The 23,627-nt window shown below is 37.7% G+C and overlaps 1 protein-coding gene across 4 annotated transcripts in view; it reads left to right on the top strand.

Annotated features, from left to right (window-relative positions):
* The window catches only part of RPS6KC1 (ribosomal protein S6 kinase C1), a 204,114-nt gene that overhangs the window by 70,132 nt on the left and 110,355 nt on the right, over positions 1–23,627 (top strand). For all 4 annotated transcript variants that reach the window (XM_027565622.1, XM_027565620.1, XM_027565624.1 and 1 more), the window contains one exon: positions 6,674–7,036. In XM_027565622.1, the coding sequence (XP_027421423.1) occupies positions 6,674–7,036 (363 nt within the window). The remainder of the gene's footprint in view (positions 1–6,673; positions 7,037–23,627) is intronic.

The following is a 23,627-nucleotide window of genomic DNA, read 5'->3' as shown; positions in this document are numbered from 1 at the left end:
ACTTTATTTTGGGGGGCTCCAAAATCACTGCATATGGTGACTGCAGCCATGAAATTAAAAGGCTCTTTATTCCTTGGAAGAAAAGCTATGAGCAACCTAGACAGCATATTAAAAAGCAGAGACATTTGTTTGTCAACAAAGGTCCATCTAGGCAAAGCTGTGATTTTTCCAGTAGTCATGTATGGATGTGAGAGTTGGACTGTAGAGAAAGCTGAGCGCTGAAGAATTGATGCTTTTGAATTGCGGTGTTGGAGAAGACTCTTGAGAGCCCCTTGGACTGCAAGGAGATCCAACCAGTCCATCCTAAAGGAAATCAGTCCTGAATATGCATTGGAAGGACTGATGCTGAAGCTGAAACTCCAATACTTTGGCCACCTGATGCGAAGAACTGACTCATTTAAAAAGACTCTGATGCTGGGAAAGATCGAAGGTGGGAGGAGAAGGGGATGACAGAGGATGAGATGGTTGGATGGCATCACCGACTCGATGGACATGAGTTTGAGCAAGCTGAGGGAGTTGGTGATGGACAGGGAGACCTGGGTGCTGCAGTCCTTGGGGTCCCAAAGAGTCAGACGTGAATGAATGACTGAACTGAACTGATAAAAGTTTTTAATAACTCTATAATATTTTTATCATCAGTTCAGTTCAGTCGCTCAGTCATGTCCGACTCTTTGCGACCCCATGAATCTCAGCATGCCAGGCCTCCCTGTCCATCACCAACTCCTGGAGTTTACCCAAACTCATGTCCATCGAGTCGGTGATGCCATCCAGCCATCTCATCCTCTGTCGTTCCCTTCTCCTTCTGCCCCCAATCCCTCCCAGCATCAGGGTCTTTTCCAGTGAGTCAACTCTTCACATGAGGTGGCCAAATTATTGGAGTTTCAGCTTCAGCATCAGTCCCTCCAATGAATACCCAGGACTGATCTCCTTTAGGATGGACTGGTTGGATCTCCTTGCAGTCCAAGGGGCTCTCAAGAGTCTTCTCCAACACCACAGTTCAAAAGCATCAATTCTTTGGCGCTCAGCCTTCTTCACAGTCCAACTCTCACATCCATACATGACCACTGGAAAAACCATAGCCTTGACTAGACGAACCTTTGTTGGCAAAATAATGTCTCTGCTTTTTAATATGCTATCTAGGTTGGTCATAAGCTTCCTTCCAAGGAGTAAGCGTCTTTTAATTTCATGCCTGCAGTCACCATCTGCAGTGATTTTGGAGCCCAGAAAAATAAAGTCTGACACTGTTTCCACTGTTTCCCCATCTATTTGCCATGAAGTGATGGGACCGGATGCATGATCTTCGTTTTCTGAATGTTGAGCTTTAAGCCAACTTTTTCACTCTCCTCTTTTTCTTTCATCAAGAGGCTTTTTAGTTCCCCTTCACATTCTGCCACAAGGGTGGTGTCATCTGCATATCTGAGGTTTTTGATATTTCTCCCAGCAATCTTGATTCCAGCTTGTGCTTCTTCCAGCCCAGTGTTTCTCATGATGTACTCTGCATATAAGTTAAATAAGCAGGGTGACAATATACAGCCTTGATGTACTCCTTTTCCTGTTTGGAACCAGTCTGTTGTTCCATGTCCAGTTCTAACTGTTGCTTCCTGACCTGCATATAGGTTTCTCAGGAGGCAGGTCAGGTGGTCTGGTATTCCCATCTCTTAAAGAATTTTCCACAGTTTATTGTGATCCACACAGTGAAAGGCTTTGGCATAGTCAATAAAGCAGAAGTAGATACTTTTCTGGAACTCTCTTGCTTTTTCCGTGATCCAGTGGATGTTAGCAATTTGATCTCTGGTTCCTCTGCCTTTTCTAAAACCAGCTTGAACATCAGGAAGTTCACGGTTCACATATTGCTGAAGCCTGGCTTGGAGAATTTTGAGCATTACTTTACTAGCGTGTGAGATGAGTGTAATTGTGCAGTAGTTTGAGCATTTTTGGCATTGCCTTTCTTTGGGATTGGAATGAAAACTGACCTTTTCCAGTCCTGTGGCCACTGCTGAGTTTTCCAAATTTGCTGGCATATTGAGTGTAGCTCTTTCACAGCATCATCTTTCAGGATCTGAAATAGCTCAACTGGAATTCCATCACCTCCACTAGCTTTCTTCGTAGTGATGCTTTCTAAGGCCCACTTGACTTCACATTCCAGGATGTCTGGCTCTAGGTCAGTGATCACACCATCGTGATTATCTTGGTCGTGAAGCTCTTTTTTGTACAGTTCTTCTGTGTATTCTTGCCACCTCTTCTTAATATCTTCTGCTTCTGTTAGGTCCATGCCATTTCTGTCCTTTTTCGAGCCCATCTTTGCATGAAATGCTCCCTTGGTATCTCTAATTTTCTTGAGGAGATCTCTAGTCTTTCCCATTCTGTTGTTTTCTTCGATTTCTTTGCATTGATACCTGAGGAAGGCTTTCTTATCTCTTCTTGCTATTCTTGGAACTCTGCATTCAGATGCTTGTATCTTTCCTATTGTCCTTTGCTTTTTGCTTCTCTTCTTTTCACAGCTATTTGTAAGGCCTCCTCATAGGATATACCATATTCTCCAATTGTTAGGATTTTGTTATTTCAATTGCACTAGTTTTTGTGATGAATATTCTTACGTGTCAGTCTTTTTTTCCCTACATTTCTGATTGTTTCTGGTATATATTGCTAAATTTCTGGATTAAAGATATAAGCGTTTTTGCATCTGACGTATATTTTAAAATTGCCCTCCATACACCAGAAGAAGTAGTGTTGTTTCCTTTGCTTCTCTTGCTTAGGCTAAAAAGTTTCTCTTCCTAACCGGCTAGTTCTTATTTGTTTGCTTATTTTGAAACATTTCTCATTTAGAATTAGGTAGGATTTGAAGAGGGAACAATTTGTATAGAGCTTTTATTTATTACTTTATTTTACTCTCTGACTTTTCCCTAGGTGTTTTTATGATCTTACTTTTCTGTTCTAGTTTCATGTAATCATGATTCTTTGCTAATAAAATAAGGTTGGAAGAGTGAGAGGAAATATGACTATGTGACTAGATTTTTATGGTCAAAAGCCAAGAAACTGAGTACACATAACTGTACCCTCTTGCCCTTTGGTATTATTGTTCTTGTTAGAAAGGAAAATCAAGCAAAGCATGAAGCAGTATGATGTGATAGATGATGTAGAGGTTATAGTGACAAGACATCAGAGAGCAGACAAAAGATCTGTAGCAACATTTCCTTTCATTTGTGATTAGCTGTATAAACCACAGCATTCTTTTCTTTGTCTGTTTATTAATTTCGGATGACCAGGTTATACAATGATAACCATTTAAGGAAGTAAATTTGTACTGAATATAGAAAATATTTAAAATTATTTTTTAAAAATCTTGGAAAGTTTATGTATTTCTCAGAGCAGTGCATAAATTTGTAGATGGCTATAAAGAGATTTTGATTTTAAGTGCTGTCTATGCAGTTGAAATGTGGTGAATTGAAGAGATTTCCACTAGATCCAGTGAATTTCATCTGATATCGTGGCTTTAATGAAGTCTCTTGCTTTCAGGGAACAAAATTAGTATTTCATGGGCATTCCAAGGATTTGTGGGGGAAAAAAGTGCCAAACCCTGAAAACAGGATATATTGACAGAGTGCCAAAATAGTGTCTAAAGTTGATTTGAAATTAGAGCTTAGCTGCCAGTAAATGTTTTTATCCCAACTTACTTTATTCGGTATGAAGTAAGCAATTTGATGAGATGGTTGGATGGCATCACCGACTCAATGGACATGAGTTTAAGTAAACTCCAGGAGTTGGTGATGGACAGGGAGGCCTGGCGTACTGTAGACCATGGGGCTGCGAAGAGTCAGACACGACTGAGCGACTGAACTGAACTGAAGCAATTTGAGTCTATAATAGGGGTTGACAGACTGTGGCCCATGGGCCAAGTCTGTCCTTCCACCTGTTTTTATATGACCCGCCCTATAAGCTAAGAATGGTTTTTACATTTTTACACTTAGCATTTTATTTTGAATTTCAGAAAAGCTTTTTTTTTTTTTTTTTTTTTCAGCTGTGGTATTTCTGGGTTAATATTACTTTTTTTTGTTGTTGTTGTGTGGCATGTGAACATTGTTCGGCATTCAGAGCTCAGCCCCCATCTGAGCAGCTTTGAGGGACACAGGCGCACTTGGACGTGTGGGTGTTGTCTGTGGCTGCTTCCCTGTGACAGCAGCAGCGTTGACTAGTTGTGACTGGGATTGTGTAGCCGAGAAAGCCTAAGATATTCACCCTGTGGCCCTCAGAAAAACAGTTTGCTGACCCCTGATCTGGAACTGTTCACTCAGATCCACCTTTGATTTTGACTTAGTGTGTGATGCTGGGGAGATCATTTTCTTCTTTATGTATTACGTTGGCCAGAAAGTTTGTTCGAGTTATGGAAAAACCTGAATGAACTTTTTGGCCAACCCAGTATTTTCCTTCCTGAGAAACGTGGCAGTCAGTATGTATTCAGTGATGATGCAGATCACATAGTTGTTCCAAAACCTAAGTTTTGCCTAACCCTGTTGTGAATCTTATTTAATGATACAAGTCAGTGGCGTTTAAAGTATAGTTTTCAGATCTCTGGGTATTCATTGCTGAGATCTTTTCAGGGACTCTCCAAGGCAGAAACTATTTTTTATAATAATCTAGGAAGTTATTTTCTGTTTCTACTTTGCTGACGTTTGTACTGATGATCCAAAAGCAGAGGTGGGTAAAACTGCTGTACTTGAGCATGAATCAGGACAGTGCTATGAGACTGTGACAGTATTCGTTGCACATCCTTACAGTAATACCAATGCTTACTTCACCTAGGAGGTCCTTGATAAAGCAGTAAAAACAGTTAATTTTACTGAAATCTCAACCCTTGGATATATGTCTTTTATATGCTATTATGTGAGATGAAATGAAAATGAAGAACACATTACATAATGAACTGCCCTGGTTGTCTTGGAAAAAGGCACCTTTGCAGTTATTTGAACTGTAAACTAGCCACTCTTTTCCTGGGACCCCATTTTTGCTTGAAAGAATGATTGACAGACAACTCATTGTTCATTTCAAATGAAAAAAGGAAGCTTGTACTTCAAGGAAAACAGTTAACAGTATGTGTTGCCAGATAGTGATGATATTCTAGTTCTCAACACCAAAACAGAATTTTGGAGAACCTGTATCAGCCACTTTGAGCCTAACAGTTTTACAATATGTAAACAATTTTCTGACGAGGTTGGTGGTGATAGCAAATATGATTTTCTTGGAGATATTGTAATGATGAAATTTATCACCATTTGGAGGCTCCATGTAACTCAGGAAACTAATATTTTCAAAATGACCAGAGTGTGATGTTATAGACTCATACATGATAAAAGATCCATTCAGTGTGTGAGACAGACCCATAGATTTGAATGTAACAGAAACAGAAATTACACTGATAGAAATTTATATTCCACATGTAAACTAACCTTTAAGAAACTATTACTTGTTAAGTTTTGTTGTAGTATCAAAAAAACGATAGCTATAGTTATTTGAAAAGGCTGTTAAAATACTCACCCCATTTTCAGTTACTTACCAATGTGACATTTTCTTCAACTCTTTTAACCAGAACGACATTCAACAGATTGAGTGCAGAATTAGACATGAGAATATGGCCATCTTCTGTTAACAAGATTTGCAAATATGTAAAACAATGGTACTTCTTAATTATTTTTATAAAAATTATGTTAACATATAATGGACTTTAAGTGTTTAAAAATTCAGTCTATTTTTAAAATACCAAGATCAGTAAATATTTACAGATGTAATCCATATAAACAAAAGCTCTTTGAGGTCCTTAATCATTTTTAAGAATGTACAAGTAGAGCAGGTTTAGTAACGGTTATTGTAGTTCAAGATTGTGTATCATGAAGTCAGTTATATGAAATGGAAGAAGTGATTTTCATTGAGTAAATGTTCAGTAGCATTCTCTATTCATTTTCTGTCAGAAAACTAAGATGCAAATACTGACCAAAGCTTTTGCCAAAAGCTTGTGGAAGAGGCTGAAACATGAATTTCAAAAAATTCGGTTAAAAAAGTGCTGCATGGCATACATTTTCCAGATATGGATGGTTACTTAAAAGCACATCTCTGAGGATACATTATATTATGTATAGTAAAATTATTATTATGTAATTGCTATAAAAGTTATAATTTAATCTTAGCCTATTATGTGCATTAGCTCTTTTTCTCATTTAAAGCCTTGCATAATAAGTTTTATTATTAAGTAACTTGTGGTTGGTCACACAGTAAGTTTTAAGAGCTGGGATTCAGGCACTTCTCTTTTCTATTCTAAAGCGCTTATTCTTTTCCTTTTATCATAATTCTGTTGTTCACAGAACCTGTGTATATAAGCATCAACCTTCTGTAAATACAAGATCCTGTGGTAAAGGCTTGTAACAACAGGGCTAGATAAAGACTTGTCTTCAGTTTTAGTTTGATGGTTAAGGCAGGAGATTGTCTTCCAGAACTGTGGGGAGATAGTACAAAAATGAATGAACTAAGCTGAAACAAATTGCTAGACACTGACTTCCATCAGTAAATTGCAATCTTCCTGATTGACATGGGTAATATGAAAAAATGTTTAGTCAGTGTGATTTGTATTCTTTTGGCCGATTCTCAGTTTAATATCTGTTCACTATTGTGATCATATTTCTAGGTTTCTCCAGCGACAGTGACCTGGTATCTCTTACTGTTGATGTGGATTCTCTTGCTGAGCTGGATGATGGAATGGCTTCCAATCAGAATTCTCCCATCAGGACTTTTGGTCCCAATCTTTCTTCGGATTCTTCAGTGCTAGGGACTGTTTTTTCTGACAGTGAACAGAACAAAACAGAAGAAGAACGGGAAAGTCGTAGCCTTTTTCCCAGCAGTTTAAAATCCAAGCTTGGCAAGAGAGATTATTTGGAGAAAGCAGGAGAATTAATAAAGCTGGCTTTAAAAAAGGAAGAAGAAGATGACTATGAAGCTGCCTCTGATTTTTATAGGAAGGGAGTTGATTTGCTCCTGGAAGGTGTTCAAGGTACAATTTTATCTGTATTATTATATTTTGGCATGTTCTTTTGTTGATATTTGGGGGAAAATACACACACACACACACATACATACTTGTATATATAGCAATTTCTTATGTATAATCTTGTGTAAAAACAAGACTGAAAAAAAGAAATTACTGGAGATTAAATTACCTAAATATGGTAATTTAACTTTTAATTACGTGGTGGAAGACAGTATACTTAAGTCTCTGCTTTGATCAATTAATCAACACAAACAGAATTTTTAAAAATCAAGCTTCTAAGTCCCTTGTTTGAATAATATATATATATATATTTTTTCCTGCCATGTTCACCTGATTCTGTCAGGAGTATTCCCAGAGATTCTTTAGTACATTCACTCTTGATGGCCTGAAGAGGCGAGATGAAATGGGCTGTTAAACTGAGATCGTAAAGGGTTCTTGGATTTGCTTACTCTTCCGTTTGTGTTAGTTGTGATAAATTCTCAGCCAATTAATGGGGGTGATACAGGACATGGAGAGCTGAATGCTGCTAAATGTCTGTAAGTAGAATTTAGCCTGTTATTTATTTTTAAGCATCAGTTTTTCATCATTTGCCTTTCTCTTAGGGAAGCAGATTGAAGCATACTGCGATTCGTAATCTGACGTCCCGGACACAATGGTCAAAGGTTAATAGGACCTTCTTCCAGTGGTTTTCTTTCAGGAAAATCATCGTTGTTGTTGTTATTCTGTGGTCTTTGACTTGTCAGTACTGTTTAGATTATCACAGTCTCCTGGATTACTAACAGTTTTTGTTTTTTAACTGCAGTACTTCTGCCCTCACTATGCTTGGTGTACTGTGGTCAGAAGCCTCTCTTTACTCTTCCTCCAGTATAAACTTTCCGTCTTCTAGTATGAGTGATGTAAAAATGGATACTTGGCCATAAGGAGTGGAAGAAGGACTGTGTGTAGTGGCATCCTAACAACTTCTTAACTAGGATTTTGGTGAATTTTCTTGGTTTTAGCTTTCACACTCCCACAGCTATCTAAGACCACCAGTCCCTGAAATTTTGGAGAGATTTACATTGCTCTGTTAGTAAGGCAGCTTCCTTGAGTTGATCAAACAGTAACCACTTATTCATCTACTTTTTAACTTCTAAAATTTTGTTGCTGCTGTTTTCTTTCTTTTTGTTCTTGAAGGGTTTTGCCTTAAAAATAATTTCTTTTACTGCCACATTAATGGAACTTCAGGAGGGAGCATCTCTTATGATTTGATTGATATATCATTTTGATATAAATTTTGTTTTTCAGGTAGTTTCATTGTCTTTTGGGTTTTTTGTCTGCTAGTGGAACATTCCAATCTTAATGACTTACTCATTTTTCTTCTTTGTCTTAATTCTCATTTGGAGTTTGAAAATGGGGATGAGTTGCAAACAGTTAGATTTAGTGTTACCCCCTTTTTTTTCTATGTAATTTTGTGCTAAAACACAAAATTGACATATATAAAACATATCAGTGTGTTACTTTTCTGTTTTAAAGTTATTAGTATTTAAACCTTAGAACACTTCATAATGTTACCACTTGATGGCACCAGAAAAATAAAAATCTTTTCTTCAAAATGAGAATTGTGGATACATATCAGCAAATACCAAAAAATAATATTGTTTCATTTGTTTCATTATTTCATAATAATAATGTTGTTATTTGTGATTATGGTGGTGAGTTATTTCTCCACTGCAACTTGATACCAAACCTACTGGTTCAGTTCAGTTCAGTTCAGTCGCTCAGTCGTGTCTGACTCTTGCGACCCCATGAAACGCAGCACGCCAGGCCTCCCTGTCCATCACCAACTCCCGGAGTCCACTCAAACCCATGTCCATCGAGTCAGTGATGCCATCCAACCATCTCATCCTCTGTCGTCCACTGATCTCCAGTAGCATATTGGACACCTACCGACCTGGGGAGTTCCTCTTTCAGTGTCCTGTCTTTTTGCCTTTTCATACTGTTCATGGTGTTCTCAAGGCAAGAATACTGAAGTGGTTTGCTGTTCCCTTCTCCAGTGGACCACATTCGGTCAGACCTCTCCACCATGACCCGTCCGTCTTGGGTGGCCCCACAGGGCATGGCTTAGTTTCATTGAGTTAGACAAGGCTGTGGTCCATGTGATCAGATTGGCTAGTTGTAAACCTACTAGACCTCTGTCTTAAGGAATGTTAAAATTTAAACATACTTTTTTCTATTTAGCTTACCACATTTCTGAAACTGCAATCTCTATTTCTGCCTGGATTAGTTTTTGTGGTTAATATGCCATCAAGTCTAAAAAGTTATAGTCAACTAATTTTTTTTAGCCTTCTATTGTTTATCCATAATGTGATCAATTTAATTCATACAAACCGTGGTGACCATAGTCACAATTCTAACTTTTAACCAAAATGTATAATAATGTCTGTTTCAGGCACATGGTTATACATTTAACATGTTATATGTTTAAATGTTATACATGTTTAAATGTAACATTAGGGCAGTGTTTCTAGTCTGTGGATTCTGTTTAGAAATATACCAGTCACCACACATGGACATTATTTTTGAAAAATGTTTTCCCCAGTTTTACGGAGGTATAATTGACATATGACATCATAATGATTTGATATACGCATATATTGTGAAATGATTACTGCAGTAAGTTTAGTTAACACACATCACTTTACATAGTTATATATTTTTTTCTAGTAATAAGAACTTTAAAGTTATTCTTTTAGCAGCTTTCAAATATACAATATAGTAACGTTAACTGTAGTCACCATATTGTATGTTGTCATTGTTCAGTTGCTAAGTCGTGTCCGACTTTTTGTGACCCCATCGACTGTAGCCCTCCAGGCTCCTCTGTCCGTGGGACTTCCCAGGCAAGAATACTGGAGTGGGTTGCCGTTCCCTTCTCCAGGGAATCTTCTTGACCCAGGGATTGAACTGGAGTCTCTGACATTGGCAGGCGGGTTTGTTTTTTTTTAACCACTGACCCACCTAGGAAGCCCATGTTGTATGTTTTATCCCCCAAATTTATTAATCTTATAAGTGAAAGTTTGCATTTTTTGACCACCTTCACCACTTGCCTCTGGCAACCACCAGTCTGTTCTATTTCTTTGTTTGGTTCCGTTTAGATTCCACATATAAGTGAGATCATATGGTAGTTGTCTTTCTCTGACTTAATTTCACTTAGCATAGTGCCCTGAAGAATTTATTTTTTATGGTTGAATGATATTCTGCTGTATATTATTCACTATCTATCATAAAATATATTTTTTATGGTTGTATAATATTCCACCACACTATCAATTCATCTGTTGATGGACACGGGTTGATTCATGTCTTGGCTGTTGTGAATAATTCTGCAGTGAACATGGACATGTAAATATATCTTTGAGATAATGATTTGTTTCTTTTGAATATATACCTGAAAATGGAATTGCTCAATCATATGGTAGTTCTATTTTTAATTTTTCCTCCATACCAGTTTTTGTAGGGGCTGCACCAATTTACATTCCTACCAACAGTGTATGAGGATTCCCTTTTTTTCACATCCCTGTCAACATTTGTTATGTATTGTATTTCTGATGATAGCATAGCCATTCTGACAGGTGTGAGGTGATACCTCATTGTGGTTTTGATTTGGGTTTCCCTTATGATGACTGATGTTAAGTACCTTTTCATATACCTTTTAAGCATTTGTATGTCTACTTTGGGAAAATGTCTGTTCACTTCCTCTGCCCATTTTTTAATCTGGTTGATTTTTTTCCTTTTGAGTTATGACAATTCTATATGTATTTTGGATATTAACTTTAAAAACATTTTATAGTGACACTACAGCTTCATTGCTGTGCCTGGGCTTTCTGTGGTTGTGGCGAGTGGGGACTTCTCCCTCCTTGTGGTGCCTGGGCTTCTCGCTGCAGTGGCTTCTTTTGTGGCAGGGCATGGGCTTCAGTAGTTGCAGCTTGCAGGCTCTCGAGCACGGCTCAGTAGTTGAGGTGCATGGGCTTTGTTGACCTGTGGCGTATGGGATCTTTCTGGCCAGGGGTCAAACCCATGTGCCCTGCATTGTCAGGCAGATTCTTAACCATGGGACGACCAGGGAAGCCCCTGGATATTATCTTCTTATCAGGTATATAATTTGCAAATATTTCTCCCATTGGTATATTGCCTTTTGACTTTAAAAAAATTTTTTTTTAATTGAAGGATAATTGTTTTACAGAATTTTGTTGTTTTCTGTCAAACCTCAACATGAATCAGCCATAGGTATACCTATATCCCCTCCCTTGTGAACCTCCTTTCCATCTCCCTCCCCATCCCACCTCTCTAGGTTGATATAGAGCCCCTGTTTGAGTTTCCTGAGACATACAGCAAATTCCTGTTGGCTATTTATTTTACATATGGTAATATAACTTTCCATGTTACTCTCAACATACATCTTACCCTCTCTTCCTCCTCCCCATGTCCATAAGTCTGTTCTCTATGTCTGTTTCTCCATTGCTGCCTGCAAATAAATTCTTCAGTACCATTTTTCTAGGTTCTGTGTACATGCGTTAGTATATGATATTTCTCTTTCTGACTTACTTCACTCTGTATAATAGGTTCTAGGTTCATCCACCTCATTAGAACTGACTCAAATGCATTCATTTTTTATGGCCGAGTAATACTCCATTGTGTATGTGTGCCACAATTTCTTTATCCATTCATCTGTTGATGGACATCTAGATTGCTTCCGTGTTCTAGCTATTGTAAATAGTGCTGCAATGAACAATGGGATACATGTGTCTTTTTCAGTTTTGGTTTCCTCAGGGTAGATGCCTAGGAGTAGGATTGCTGGGTCATATGGTGGTTTTATTCCTAGTTTTTTAAGGAATCTCCATACTGTCTTTCATAGTGGCTGTATCAATTTATATTCCCACCAACACTGCAAGAGCGTTCCCTTTTCTCCACACTCTCTCCAGCATTTATTGTTTGTAGACTTTTTGGTGATGGCCATTCTGACCAGTGAGGTGATATCTCATTGTAGTTTTGATTTGTATTTCTCTAATAATGAGTGATGTTGAGCATCTTTTCATGTGTTTGTTAGCCATCTGTATGTCTTCTTTGGAAAATGTCTGTTTAGGTCTTTTCCCCACTTTTGGATTGGGTTGTTTGTTTTTCTAGTATTGAGTTCTATGAGCTGCTTGTATATTTTGGAAATTAATCCTTTGTCCATTGTTTCATTTGCTATTATTTTCTCCCGTTCTGAGGGTTGTCTTTTCACCTTGCTTATAGTTTCCTTTGCTGTGCAAAAGCTTTTACGTTTAATCAGGTCCCACTTGTTTACTTTTGTTTTTATTTTCCTTACTTTAGGAGGTGGATAATAGAAGATCTTGCTTTGATTTATGTCATTGAGTGTTCTGCCTGTTTTCCTCTAAGAGTTCTATAGTTTCTGGTCTTACATTTAGGTCTTTAATCCATTTTGAGTTTATCTTTGTGTATGGTGTTAGGAAGTGTTCTAATTTCATTCTTTTACATGGAGCTGTCCAGTTTTCCCATCACCATTTATTGAAGAGACTGACTTTGCCCCATTGTATATTCTTGCCTCCTTTGTCAAAAATAAGGTACCCATAGGTGCATGGGTTTATTTCTAGGCTTTTCTATCTTGTTCCAGTGGTCTATATTTCTGTTTTTGTGCCAGTACCATACTGTCTTGATGACTGTAGCTTTGTGGTATAGTCTGAAGTCAGGAAGGTTGATTCCTGCAGCTCCATTCTTCTTTCTCAAGACTCCTTTGGCTATTTGGAGTCTTTTGTGTTTCCATTTGAGTTGTGAAATTTTTTGTTCTAGTTCTGTGAAAAATGCCATTGGTAATTTGATAGGGATTGCATTCAATCTGTAGACTGTATTTGGTTAATATAGTCATTTTTACAATATTGATTCTTCCTACCCAAGAACATGGAATATCTCTCCATCTGTTTATGCCATCTTTGACTTCTTTCATCAGTGTCTTATAATTTTCTGTGTACAGTTCTTTTGTCTCCTTAGGTAAGTTTATTCCTAGATATTTTATTCTTTTTGTTGCAAGGGTGAATGGGATTGATTCCTTAATTTCTCTTTCTGATTTTTCACTGGTAGTCTATAGAAATGCAAGTGTTTTCTGTGTATTGATTTTGTATCCTGTGACTTTGCTATATTCACTAATTAGCTCTAGTAATTTTCTTTTATTATCTTTAGGATTTTCTATGTACAGTATCATGTCATCTGCAAACAGTGAGAGCTTTACTTCTTCTTTTCTGATCTGGATTCCTTTTATTTCTTTTTCTTCTCTGATTGCTGTAACTAGGACTGCCAAAACTGTGTTGAATAATAGTGGTAAAAGTGGTGACCATTGTCTTCTTCCTGATTTTCAGGGGAGTGCTTTCAGTTTTTCACCATTGAGCATAATGTTTGCTGTAGGCTTATCATATATGGCCTTTACTATGTTGAGATAGGTTCCCTCTGTGCCCATTTTTTGTAACATTTTAATCATAAATGGGTGTGAATTTTGTCAAAGGCTTTCTCTGCATCTATTGAGATTATCATATGGTTTTTATCTTTCAATTTGTTGATACAGTGTATCATATTGATTGATTTGTGTATATTGAAGAATCTTTGCATCCCTGGAAAAAACCCAACTTGATCATGGTGTATGAGCTTTTTGATATGTTGCTGAATGCTGTTTGCTAAAATTTTGTTGACGATTTTTGCATCTATGTTCATCAGTGATATTGGCCTGTAGTTTTCTGTTTTTGTGTTGTCTTTGTCTGTTTTTGGTAGCAGGGTGGTGGTGACCTTGTAGAATGTTTGGAAGTGTTCTTCTCTCTGCAGTTTTTTGGAAGAGTTTTAGAAGGATAGGCATTAGCTCTTCTCTAAATGTTTAATAGAGTTCTCTTGTGAAGCCATTTGATCCTAAAATGCTTTAAACTTTTTATTTTGTATTGGGTATAGCTGATTAACAATGTTATGATAGTTTCAGGCGATCAGCAAAAGGACTCAGCCATTCTGAGTATGTATCCATTTGCCCCCAAACTCATGTCCCATCCAGGCTGCCACATAAATAACATTGAGCAGAGTTCCATGTGCTACACAGTAGGTCCTTGTTAATTATCCATTTAAAATAAAGCAATATACACACACGTCAATCCCAAACCCAACTGTCCTTCCCCTTCTGGTTTCTCTTTTGATTTTGTTGATGGGTTCCTTTGCTCTGCAGAAGAAGGTTTTTAGTTTGAGGTAGTCCCACTTGTTTATTTTTGGTTTTGTTGCCATTTCTTTTGGTTTCAAGTCCAAAAACTATTACCAAGACATGTCGTGGAATTTACCCTCCATGTTTTCTTCTAGGAATTTCACGGTCTCAAGTCTTACATTCAAGTTTGTAATCCATTTTGCGTTTATTTTTGTGTATGGTGTGAGATAGGGGTCCAGTTTTACTCTGTTAAAAGTGACTGCCCAGCTTTCCCAGCACCATTTATTGTGCATATTCTTTTCCTATTGAATATTCTTAGCTCCTTTGTTGAAAATTAGTTAACCATGCATGTATGGTTTTATTTCTGGACTATCTATTTGGTTCCATTAACGTTTATGTCTTTTTAATGTGAATACCGTACTATTTGATTACTATAGCTTTATAATATAGTTTGAAATTAAGAAATGTGAGACCTCCAGCTTTTTTCCTCTTTCTTAAGATTACTATGCCTGTTCAGTCTTCTGAGGTTCTGTATAAATTTTAGAATTGTTTTTTCTGCTTTTTGAAATTTTGATAGAGATTGCTTTAAATCATGGGTCACTTTGAGGAGTATGGACATTTTAACATTATTAATTCTCCCAGTTCATGAGCTTGGAATATCTTTCATCATTCTCTTCAGTTTCTTTCATCAGTTGTTTGTTGGTTTTAGTATACTTATGTTTCACCTCCCCAGTTAAATTTATTCCTAGGGTTTTTTTTTTTTTTTTAATGCAGTTTTAAGTGGGGTTGCTCTCCTAATTTATCTTTCTAATACTTTGTTGCTAGTGTGTAGAAACACACTGATTTTTGTGTACTGATTTTGTATCTTGCACTTTTACTGAATTTATTAGTTTAACAGTTTTGGGGGGAATCTAGGATTTTATGTATCTATCATCATGTGGTCTGTAAAAAGACACAGTCTTACTTCTTCCTTTTGATTTGGATGTTGTCCTTCCCCCATCCCCCTTTTCCCTTGCCTGATTACTCTGGCTAGGACTTCCAGTACTGTGTTGAATAAAGTGGCAAAAGTAGGCACCCTTGTTTTGTTCCTGATCTTAGAGGAAAACCTTTCAACTTATTACTGTTGACTGAAGTTGAGTATAAAGACTTTGTTCTTTTGTTTGTGGGGAAACTGGAGGCTCTCGCTTGTGAACTAACTTAACATTTAGGAGCAGAAGAGATGTTTTCGTGGAGAAAAACTGTTATTGTGGCATCATTATAACTAGTTATACCAATGAGTCATTTTAGTTTAACTCTTTCTGTGAGAATTGTTATCTGTGACCTTGGATTGGATTGGCATGCTTTAAAATAAAATAACTATTTCTGGATATCTGATAATCCAGAGAAATAGTCTTTCAGAGCTAAGTAAGAGTACTTTATACAGGGGTTCTTATGAGTTGACAAGTTTTGTTATTTTGCATACTAACTATTCAGCTTAACTAACTATGCTTTCTAAAGGAATTTGTCTAGGTTGTTTGTAGATCTTATAAAGATGGCTTGATGTTTTTCTTACTTAACTGGTGTTTGCACAGCTGAGACTAGATACAGAACACAATAGCAGCAGTTCTCTTGCCCATCCAACAAAGAAAAAGCATACACTGAGTGGTAACTTTGAACTCTCCTTTTGAATCCAACAGTTATTTCCTTCGTCTGGAAATGGCTCTTGAAATTAGGGTCCCTCTACACTTCTAAGTCCTCAGGTTTTTCTGGATTTAAGAGAGAAAATGCAAAAAGTCAAGATTGAAGGAATCAAATTGACTCTTTGAAGAGAATGTTTCAGAATTTCTCATTTCTGTCTCTATAACCTTTCATTTCTGCCTTATTTATGTTTTTCTGCAAGTGACTGATATGATTAATCTGTATTCTTAGTGTGGGCTTATTGGAATAATTGAGATAATGTGGAGTGGCAAATGGATGATATAAAGGTATTCATGAAATATTTAAATAATAATTTATTATTGATTACATGTCTGTCACTGTACAACGGGTTTTTCTTAATGTTATTTTTAGCAAACCTATATACTATGAGCTATGGCTAGTCACACTGGGCTTTTTCTAAGGACACCAAAATTTAGAGGGTGCAAACATTCACTATAATGATTCTAAAAGCTTGGCACCTAGTTAGCAAGAATAATTATTTAAAAGAGGAAGCTACCAGATGGCGAGCATTGTTAGTAACACCCATCTGTGGGCTACATTATGAATTACAGAATTGATTTGAGAGCTGGTTTTGTTCAGTTTGTTCTAGGTGCCAACATTGCTGGTTTATTGTATTTGTAAGGTGGTTACTGGAATCCCCATTTTACAGATGGAGAAAACTAGTTCAGTCGCCAAGTCGCGTCCAACTCTTCATGACCCCATGGACTGCAGGATGCCAGGCTTCCCTGTCCCTTGTCATCTCCCAGAGCTTGCCCAATTTCATGTCCATTGAATCGCTGATGCCATCCAACCATCTCATCCTCTGTTGCCCTCTTCTCCTTCTGCCTTCAGTCTTTCCCGGCATCAGAGTCTTTTCCAGTGAGTCAGCTTTTTGCATAGGGTAGCCAAAGAACTGGAGCTTCAGCTTCAGCATCAATCCTTCCAAAAAGTATTCTGGGTTGATTTCCTTCAAGATTGACTGGTTTGATCTCCCTGGTTTCCAAGGGACTCTCAAGAGTCTTCTCTAGCACCGTGGTTCAAAAGCATCAATTGTTCGGCACTCTGCCTTCTTTACTGTTGAGCTCTCACATCCATACATGACTACTGGAAAAGCCATAGCTTTGACTAGATGGACCTTTATCGGCAAAGTGACATCTTTGCTTTTTAACACACTGTCTAGGTTTGTCATAGCTTTCCTGCCAAGAAGCAGTTGTCTTCTACCTTCATGGCCGCAGTCACCATCTGCAGTGATTTTAGAGCCCAGGTGGAATTCTGTTCCTGCTTCCACCTTTTACCCTTCTATTTGCTGTGAAGTGATGGGACTGGATACCATGATCTTGTTAATTTTTTCAATATTGAGTTTTAAGTTGGCTTTTTCACTCTCCTCCTTCACCCGCATCAAGAGCCTCTTTGGTTCCTCTTCTCTTTCAGCCATTAGAATGGTATCATCTGCATATCTGAGGTTGTTGATGTTGCTCCTGGCAGTCTTTATTCCAGCTTGTAACTCATCCAGCTAGCATTTCACATGATGTGCTCTGCGTATAAGTTAAAGAAACAGGGTGACAATATACAGCCCTGTTGTACTCATTTCTCACTCCTGAACCAGTCAAAACTAAGGCTTATATAAAATATTAGCAGCACAGACCAGTGAAAGTTTCATCCAGGATTTAAATCTAGGTCCTTTTGAATTCAAATCTTGCCTTCTTTCCACTCTGCCATGCTACTTCTCACATCTCTCTCCTATTAGATTAACTTTTTAACATGGAGACATATATCTTCTTCACAATCAAATATTTTTAAACTTCAAGTATTTTTTCTTTTTCATTCTGCCCATTTATTTCTTTGCTCATTCAGCCATCTATTCATTCAGTTGACCGTTCAACAAGCTTTTACTTCTTGTATGTACCAGGCATTGTGATAGTGACTATATAGTGTTCTCTTATAAAAATATAAAATTGAATGATGGCCTTTCAAAATGAGACCTCCTCTACTTTCTCCGCATTCCTTTTTTTCCTTTCTTTTCCTCTCTTCTTCTCTCCCCTCTCTTTTCTGTTTCTTTTTAAGTCTCCTGCATGCATTATGAATATCACTATGAAAAGAGTCCTTGGAAGAAAAGTTATGACAGCATATTAAAAGACAGCATATTAAAAAGCAGAGACATTACTTTGCCAACAAAGGTCCATCTAGGCAAAGCTATGGTTTTTCCAGTGGTCATGTATGGATGTGAGAGTTGGACTATAAAGAAGGCAGAGTGCCAAAAAATTGATGCTTTTGAACTGTGGTGTTGGAGAAGACTCTTGAGAGTCCCTTGGACTGCAAGGAGATCCAACCAGTCCATCCTAAAGGAAATCAGTCCTGAATATTCATTGGAAGGACTGATGCTGAAGCTGAAGCTCCAATACTTTGGCCACCTGATGCGAAGAACTGACTCATTTGAAAAGGCCCTGATGCTGGGAAAGATTGAAGGCAGGAGGAGAAGGGGACAGCAAAGGATGAGATGGTTGGATGGCATCACTGACTCAATGGACATGAGTTTGAATAAACTCTGGGAGTTGGTAATCGTCAGGGAGGCCTGGTGTGCTGTAGTCCATGGGGTGGCAAAGAGTCGGACATGACTGAGTGAATGAACTGATGAAGAGAGTTTCTTGATGTTGTTGGTGTTTTTTTTTTTTTGGTCAAACTTACTGATATTTTTAACATATGAGACTACTTGTGATGCTATTACTCAGCTGAAAGATGCAAACAGTCTTCTGCAGTTTTCCTCCTGGTAAATGGTATAATAAGCGGTACCAAACCATTTTTCATGGTTTACCCATCCCCTGCGTTTATGTGTGCTAGGCTCTCAGGGATGTCCAGATATATTTCAAAAGCCGAACTTGTGTAGAAGTACTACATCATTCTGGGTCTCTTACTGGGTCTTGATTGTTTTTCTTCCCCTTCCTGCAGTGAGGAATAGAATTTCTGGAGAAATCATCAATCTACATATATGTCTAGGTTTCCTTTCAGTCACTTGGACTAGCTCAGAATTACAGGGTTGGTTCTAGGACATGTGTGAAAGTGAAGTCGCTCAGTCGTGTCCAACTCTTTGTGACCCCGTGGACTGTAGCCCACCAAACTCCTCCATCCTTGGGATTCTCCAGGCAAGAATACTGGAGTGGGTTGCCATTTCCTTCTCCAGGGGATCTTCCCGACCCAGGGATCGAACCCAGGTCTCCCACATTGCAGGCAGAAGCTTTAACCTCTCAGCCACCAGGGATGTGGCTAGTCTCTATGCAGTCATAATGATATATATTTCACATGCTTTATAAAACAGTTTTGACCATAGATTTATTCCTTTGAATGAGTTACTCAAATATGAGGAAGCTCAAAGGATAACTTTGTTTGCTTTACAATGGATGGATATATGAGAAAGGTAGTAGTAAGTCTATGTTTGATGAAGAGAAGCAAGTCACAAGATTTCTTATTGCTGAATTCCAGAAGTGAAAATATGTAGCTTTAAACTTTGTTTGGCTGTTTACGGTGTTAACTCTGATGATCTTACGAAAATATTATTCAGCCCACTTTTTCTCTAAGGGGTTGCCCAGTTCAGTACAAAGCATATTTATAAGGCTAACAAGACAAAAACCTGTATTTTAAGAAAAATATTTATTTATTTATTTGGCTTTGTCAAGTCTTAGTTGAGGCATGCAGATATTTTCCTCGTGGTTCACAGCTTCTTTAGTTGCAGTGCGCAGGCTCCAGGATGGGGGCTTCAGTAGCTGTGGCACACAGGTTTAGTTCTCTGCAGCATGTGGGAACATTAGGTCCTTGACCAGGGATTGAACCTGAGTCCCCTGCATTGTAAGGTGGATTCTTAGCCACTGGACCACCAAGGAAATCCCCAAACTTTTATTTTTATCAGCAATAGTGGCGTGATTGTCTAGCCATCTAATACATTGGCTCCTAGCTTTTTTGATTTATGATCTACTTTGAGAATTTTTCCCTTTGTCAATGTTGTTTCTACTGTGGGGTCTCCTTATAACTATATGAATTTGAAAATCACCTTAAAAAACTGAGGTATAATTGACATATTTTATTTTCAAAGTTTTTATTATTTTAGAAATCATGTTTTCTATTTCCGCCAAAAAAAAGCTATTGAAGTTTTACTGGGCATTGAATTAAATCTAAATAAATTTGGGCAATATTGCCATCTTAACAATATTAAGTCTTTCAATCTGTGAACATAGATGTCTTATTTATTTAGATCTTCTTTCTTTCAGCAATATTTTGTGATTTTCAGCATATGAATCTTTTGCCTCCTTGGTTAAATAGGTTCCTAGATATTTATATTTTTCAATGCTATCATAAATGGAATTGTTTCATTAATTTTCTTGGCAGATTGTTGATTTCTAGTGTGTTAAAACACAACTGATTTTGTGTGTCTATCTTGTATCTGACAACTTGCTGAATTCATCTGTTAGCTCTAGGTAGGTGTTTGTAAATTCCTTGGGATTTCGGTATATAGGGTTATTTTACCCATGAATAGATGTAGTTTTATGTATTCTTTTGCAGTTTGGTTGCCTTTTGTTTCTTATCTGATGCTCTGGCTAGAACTTCTAGTATAGTGTTCAGTAGCATTGGGAAAGGAGGCATCCTTGTCCTGTTCCAGATCACAGGGGGAGAGCTTTGTCATTAACCATTGACTATGATGTTAGTTATTGGTTTTTCATAGGTGCCTTTGGTAATGTTGAAGAAGTTCCCATTTGTTTCTAGTTTTGTCAAGAAAGAGAGTTAGATTCTGTTATATAGAATTACTACAGATTTACAACACAAATTTATTATTTTATGGTTCTGTAGGTTAGAAATCTGCCATGAATCTTACAGGCTGAAATCAAAGTTTGGGCAGGACTGTATTCCCTTCCAGAGACTCTCGTGTTTCCTTGCCTTTTCCAGCTTCTAGAGGCCACCTGCATGTCTTCTACCTGGAAAGCCAGCAGTTTTGTATCTGCCTGGTCATTTTCCCATAGTTATATCTCACTCTGATTCTTAGCAAGGAAATGTTGCCTGACTTTAAGAACCCAGGTGATTTGGTTGGGCCCACCTTGATAATTCAGGAAAATTGCTCGGTCTCAAAATTTGTAACCTTAATCGCATTTTGTAAAGTTGTTTAGCCAAGTAAAGTAGTATATTCACAGGTTTCTTTGTTAGGGCACAGACATCTTAGGAGTCCATTAGTCTACCTCCTGCACTTGTGAATTACTTCTAAGTAATATATTTCTAGGGCTTCCCTGGTGGCTCAGATGGTAAAGATCTGCCTGTAGTGCAGGAGACCTGGGTTCAGTCTCTGGGTTGGGAAGATCAAGTGTACTATTTAATATCCTAGCAGTTGAGATTTTTTTCTGATTATCTTTTTGCTTCCGATTTCTAGCTTAATTCCATGGTGTCCAAGGGACTTTGTCTGAATGATTTTAACTTTTTGAAAATTGTTGAGACTTTCTTTATGGCCAGGTCATACTATTTAATCATTTTAACACAGGGACTTGAAATGGGGATGCTTGATACATTATGTTATTTGAAGGTTTCATGACACTTTCTATAACATAGCTATCATATTTATGTTTGTAGGACATTTCCCACATTTTAGTAGTCTCTGTAATTTTTGATAATCAGTCATTATGGACTAGTCATAGGAACTTATAATTAAATTGATTTTTGAACTATATGAGGTGTCGTTAAGTTGTTCTCTGATTAATGAAAGCATACCTGCTTTTATTGGCTGTGGGTGAAAAGTTCATGATTAAAGTACAATCTTGGTATAAAATAGTTATCATGAATAAACCTAGATTAATTTAACTTTAACATTGTTTTTGTCTCTAGTAAATTTTTTTTTCTTGGAATCTATTTCAATAGATGTTAGTATAGTTATCTACCTCTCTTATGATTAGTTTTTGTATGATACATTTTTCCATTCTTTATCTTTCAACCTATATTTGTCTGAATAAAAGTGTTTCTCCTGTAGATGGAATGTAGTTAGATTAAAAAAAAAAATTGGTCTTATAATCTCTACTTTTTGATTGGCATGTTTAATCCATATTCATTTAATGTATTTAATAATATCGGATTTATGTCTGCTGTCTTACTATTTGTTTTCTATATGTGTCATTTCTTTCTGTTTTTACTGCCTCCTCTGTGACTAGATGTATTTCTAGGCTATCTTTATTATCTTTTTTTTCCCCTAGATTATATCATTTTGACTTTGATCTGACTGATTTTCCATAATAGTTTTTTTTTTTTAATTATTTAATTGAAGGATAATTGCTTTACAGAATTTTGTTGGTTTCTGCTAAACATCAACATGAATCTATACATATGTCCCCTCATTCTTGACCCTCCTTCCCATCTCCCTCCCCATTCTACCCCTCTAGGTTGTTGCAGAGCCCTTGTTGAGTTCCCTGAGTCACACAGCAAATTCCCGTTGGCTATATATTTTACATATGGTAATGGAAGTTTCCACGTTACTCTCTCCATACATCCCACCCTCTCCTTCTTCCCCCCATAATGGTTTTTCTGAAGATTAAAGTAATAAGCCTTTTAACTTAAAACATTTCTGCTGCTGCTTCTGCTAAGTCGCTTCAGTCATGTCTGACTCTGTGTGACCCCAGGGACAGCAGCCCACCAGGCTCCCCCGTCCCTGGGATTCCCAGGCAAGAACACTGGAGTGGGTTGCCATTTCCTTTTCCAATGCATGAAAGTGAAAAGTGAAAGTGAAGTCACTCAGTCGTGTCCGACTCCTAGCGACTCCATGGACTGCAGCCCACCAGGCTCCTCCGTCCATGGGATTTTCCAGGCAAGAGTACTGGAGTGGGGTGCCATTGGAGAAAACTACCTTAATTCTAGTGATATAGAGAAACTTTGCGTCAGTAGAGCTTCCTTCCCTTCCTTTTGCTAGTATTTTCATATGTATTGTCTTTATATAAGCCCTACAGTACAGTTTTACAATTATTGATTAAATTTGCTTGTCTTTGAAACCACTTTGGAGAAGAAATGAGAAGAAATATACTTACGCTATCTTTTAAAAATTTTTCCCAAGGCAAGTCTATTAGCAACAAGTCCTCTCAGTGTTTCTGTAGGAATGTTTATTTTGTCCTTTTTTATTTTTTGGTTTTGGCTGTGCTGGTCCTCACGGCACACAGAGTTTGTCCAGTTGTGGCACGTAGCGGGTTTTCTCGTTGCAGGATGTGGGCCTCCTGCCCGGCGCAGGGCTCCAGAGCACTTGGATTCAGTAGTTGGGGTGTGCAGGCTTCTCTAGCTGCGGTGTGTGGGTTCTCTAGTTGCAGCGTGTGGGCTCAGTTGCCCCATGGCACGTGGGATCCTAGTTCCCTGCCCAGGGATTGAACGCACGTGTCCCACCCTGGAACGTGGACTCCCAACCACCGGACCACCAGGGAGGTCTCTATTTTGTCTTTATTGTTGAAAGATGGTTTCCCTAGATATTGGATTCTTGTGTGACAGGTTTTTATGCCCTTTTGCAGCATGTTGAATATGCTATGTCACTGCCTTTTGGTTTTCATTTTTCTGATAATAAGTCAGTTGTTAAGTTTTGTTGAGATCCCCTAGTATGTGATAAGTAATGTTTATCTTTTGCTACTTTTTTAAGATTTTCTGCTTTGGCTTTTGACAGTTTGGCTATTATGTATTTGGGTGTGAGACTCTTAAGTTTATCCTTGTTGGTAT

Source organism: Bos indicus x Bos taurus, chromosome 16 (assembly GCF_003369695.1).
Source record: "Bos indicus x Bos taurus breed Angus x Brahman F1 hybrid chromosome 16, Bos_hybrid_MaternalHap_v2.0, whole genome shotgun sequence".
Taxonomy (NCBI): Eukaryota; Metazoa; Chordata; class Mammalia; order Artiodactyla; family Bovidae; genus Bos; species Bos indicus x Bos taurus.
This window is presented reverse-complemented; position numbering and strand designations above follow the sequence as displayed.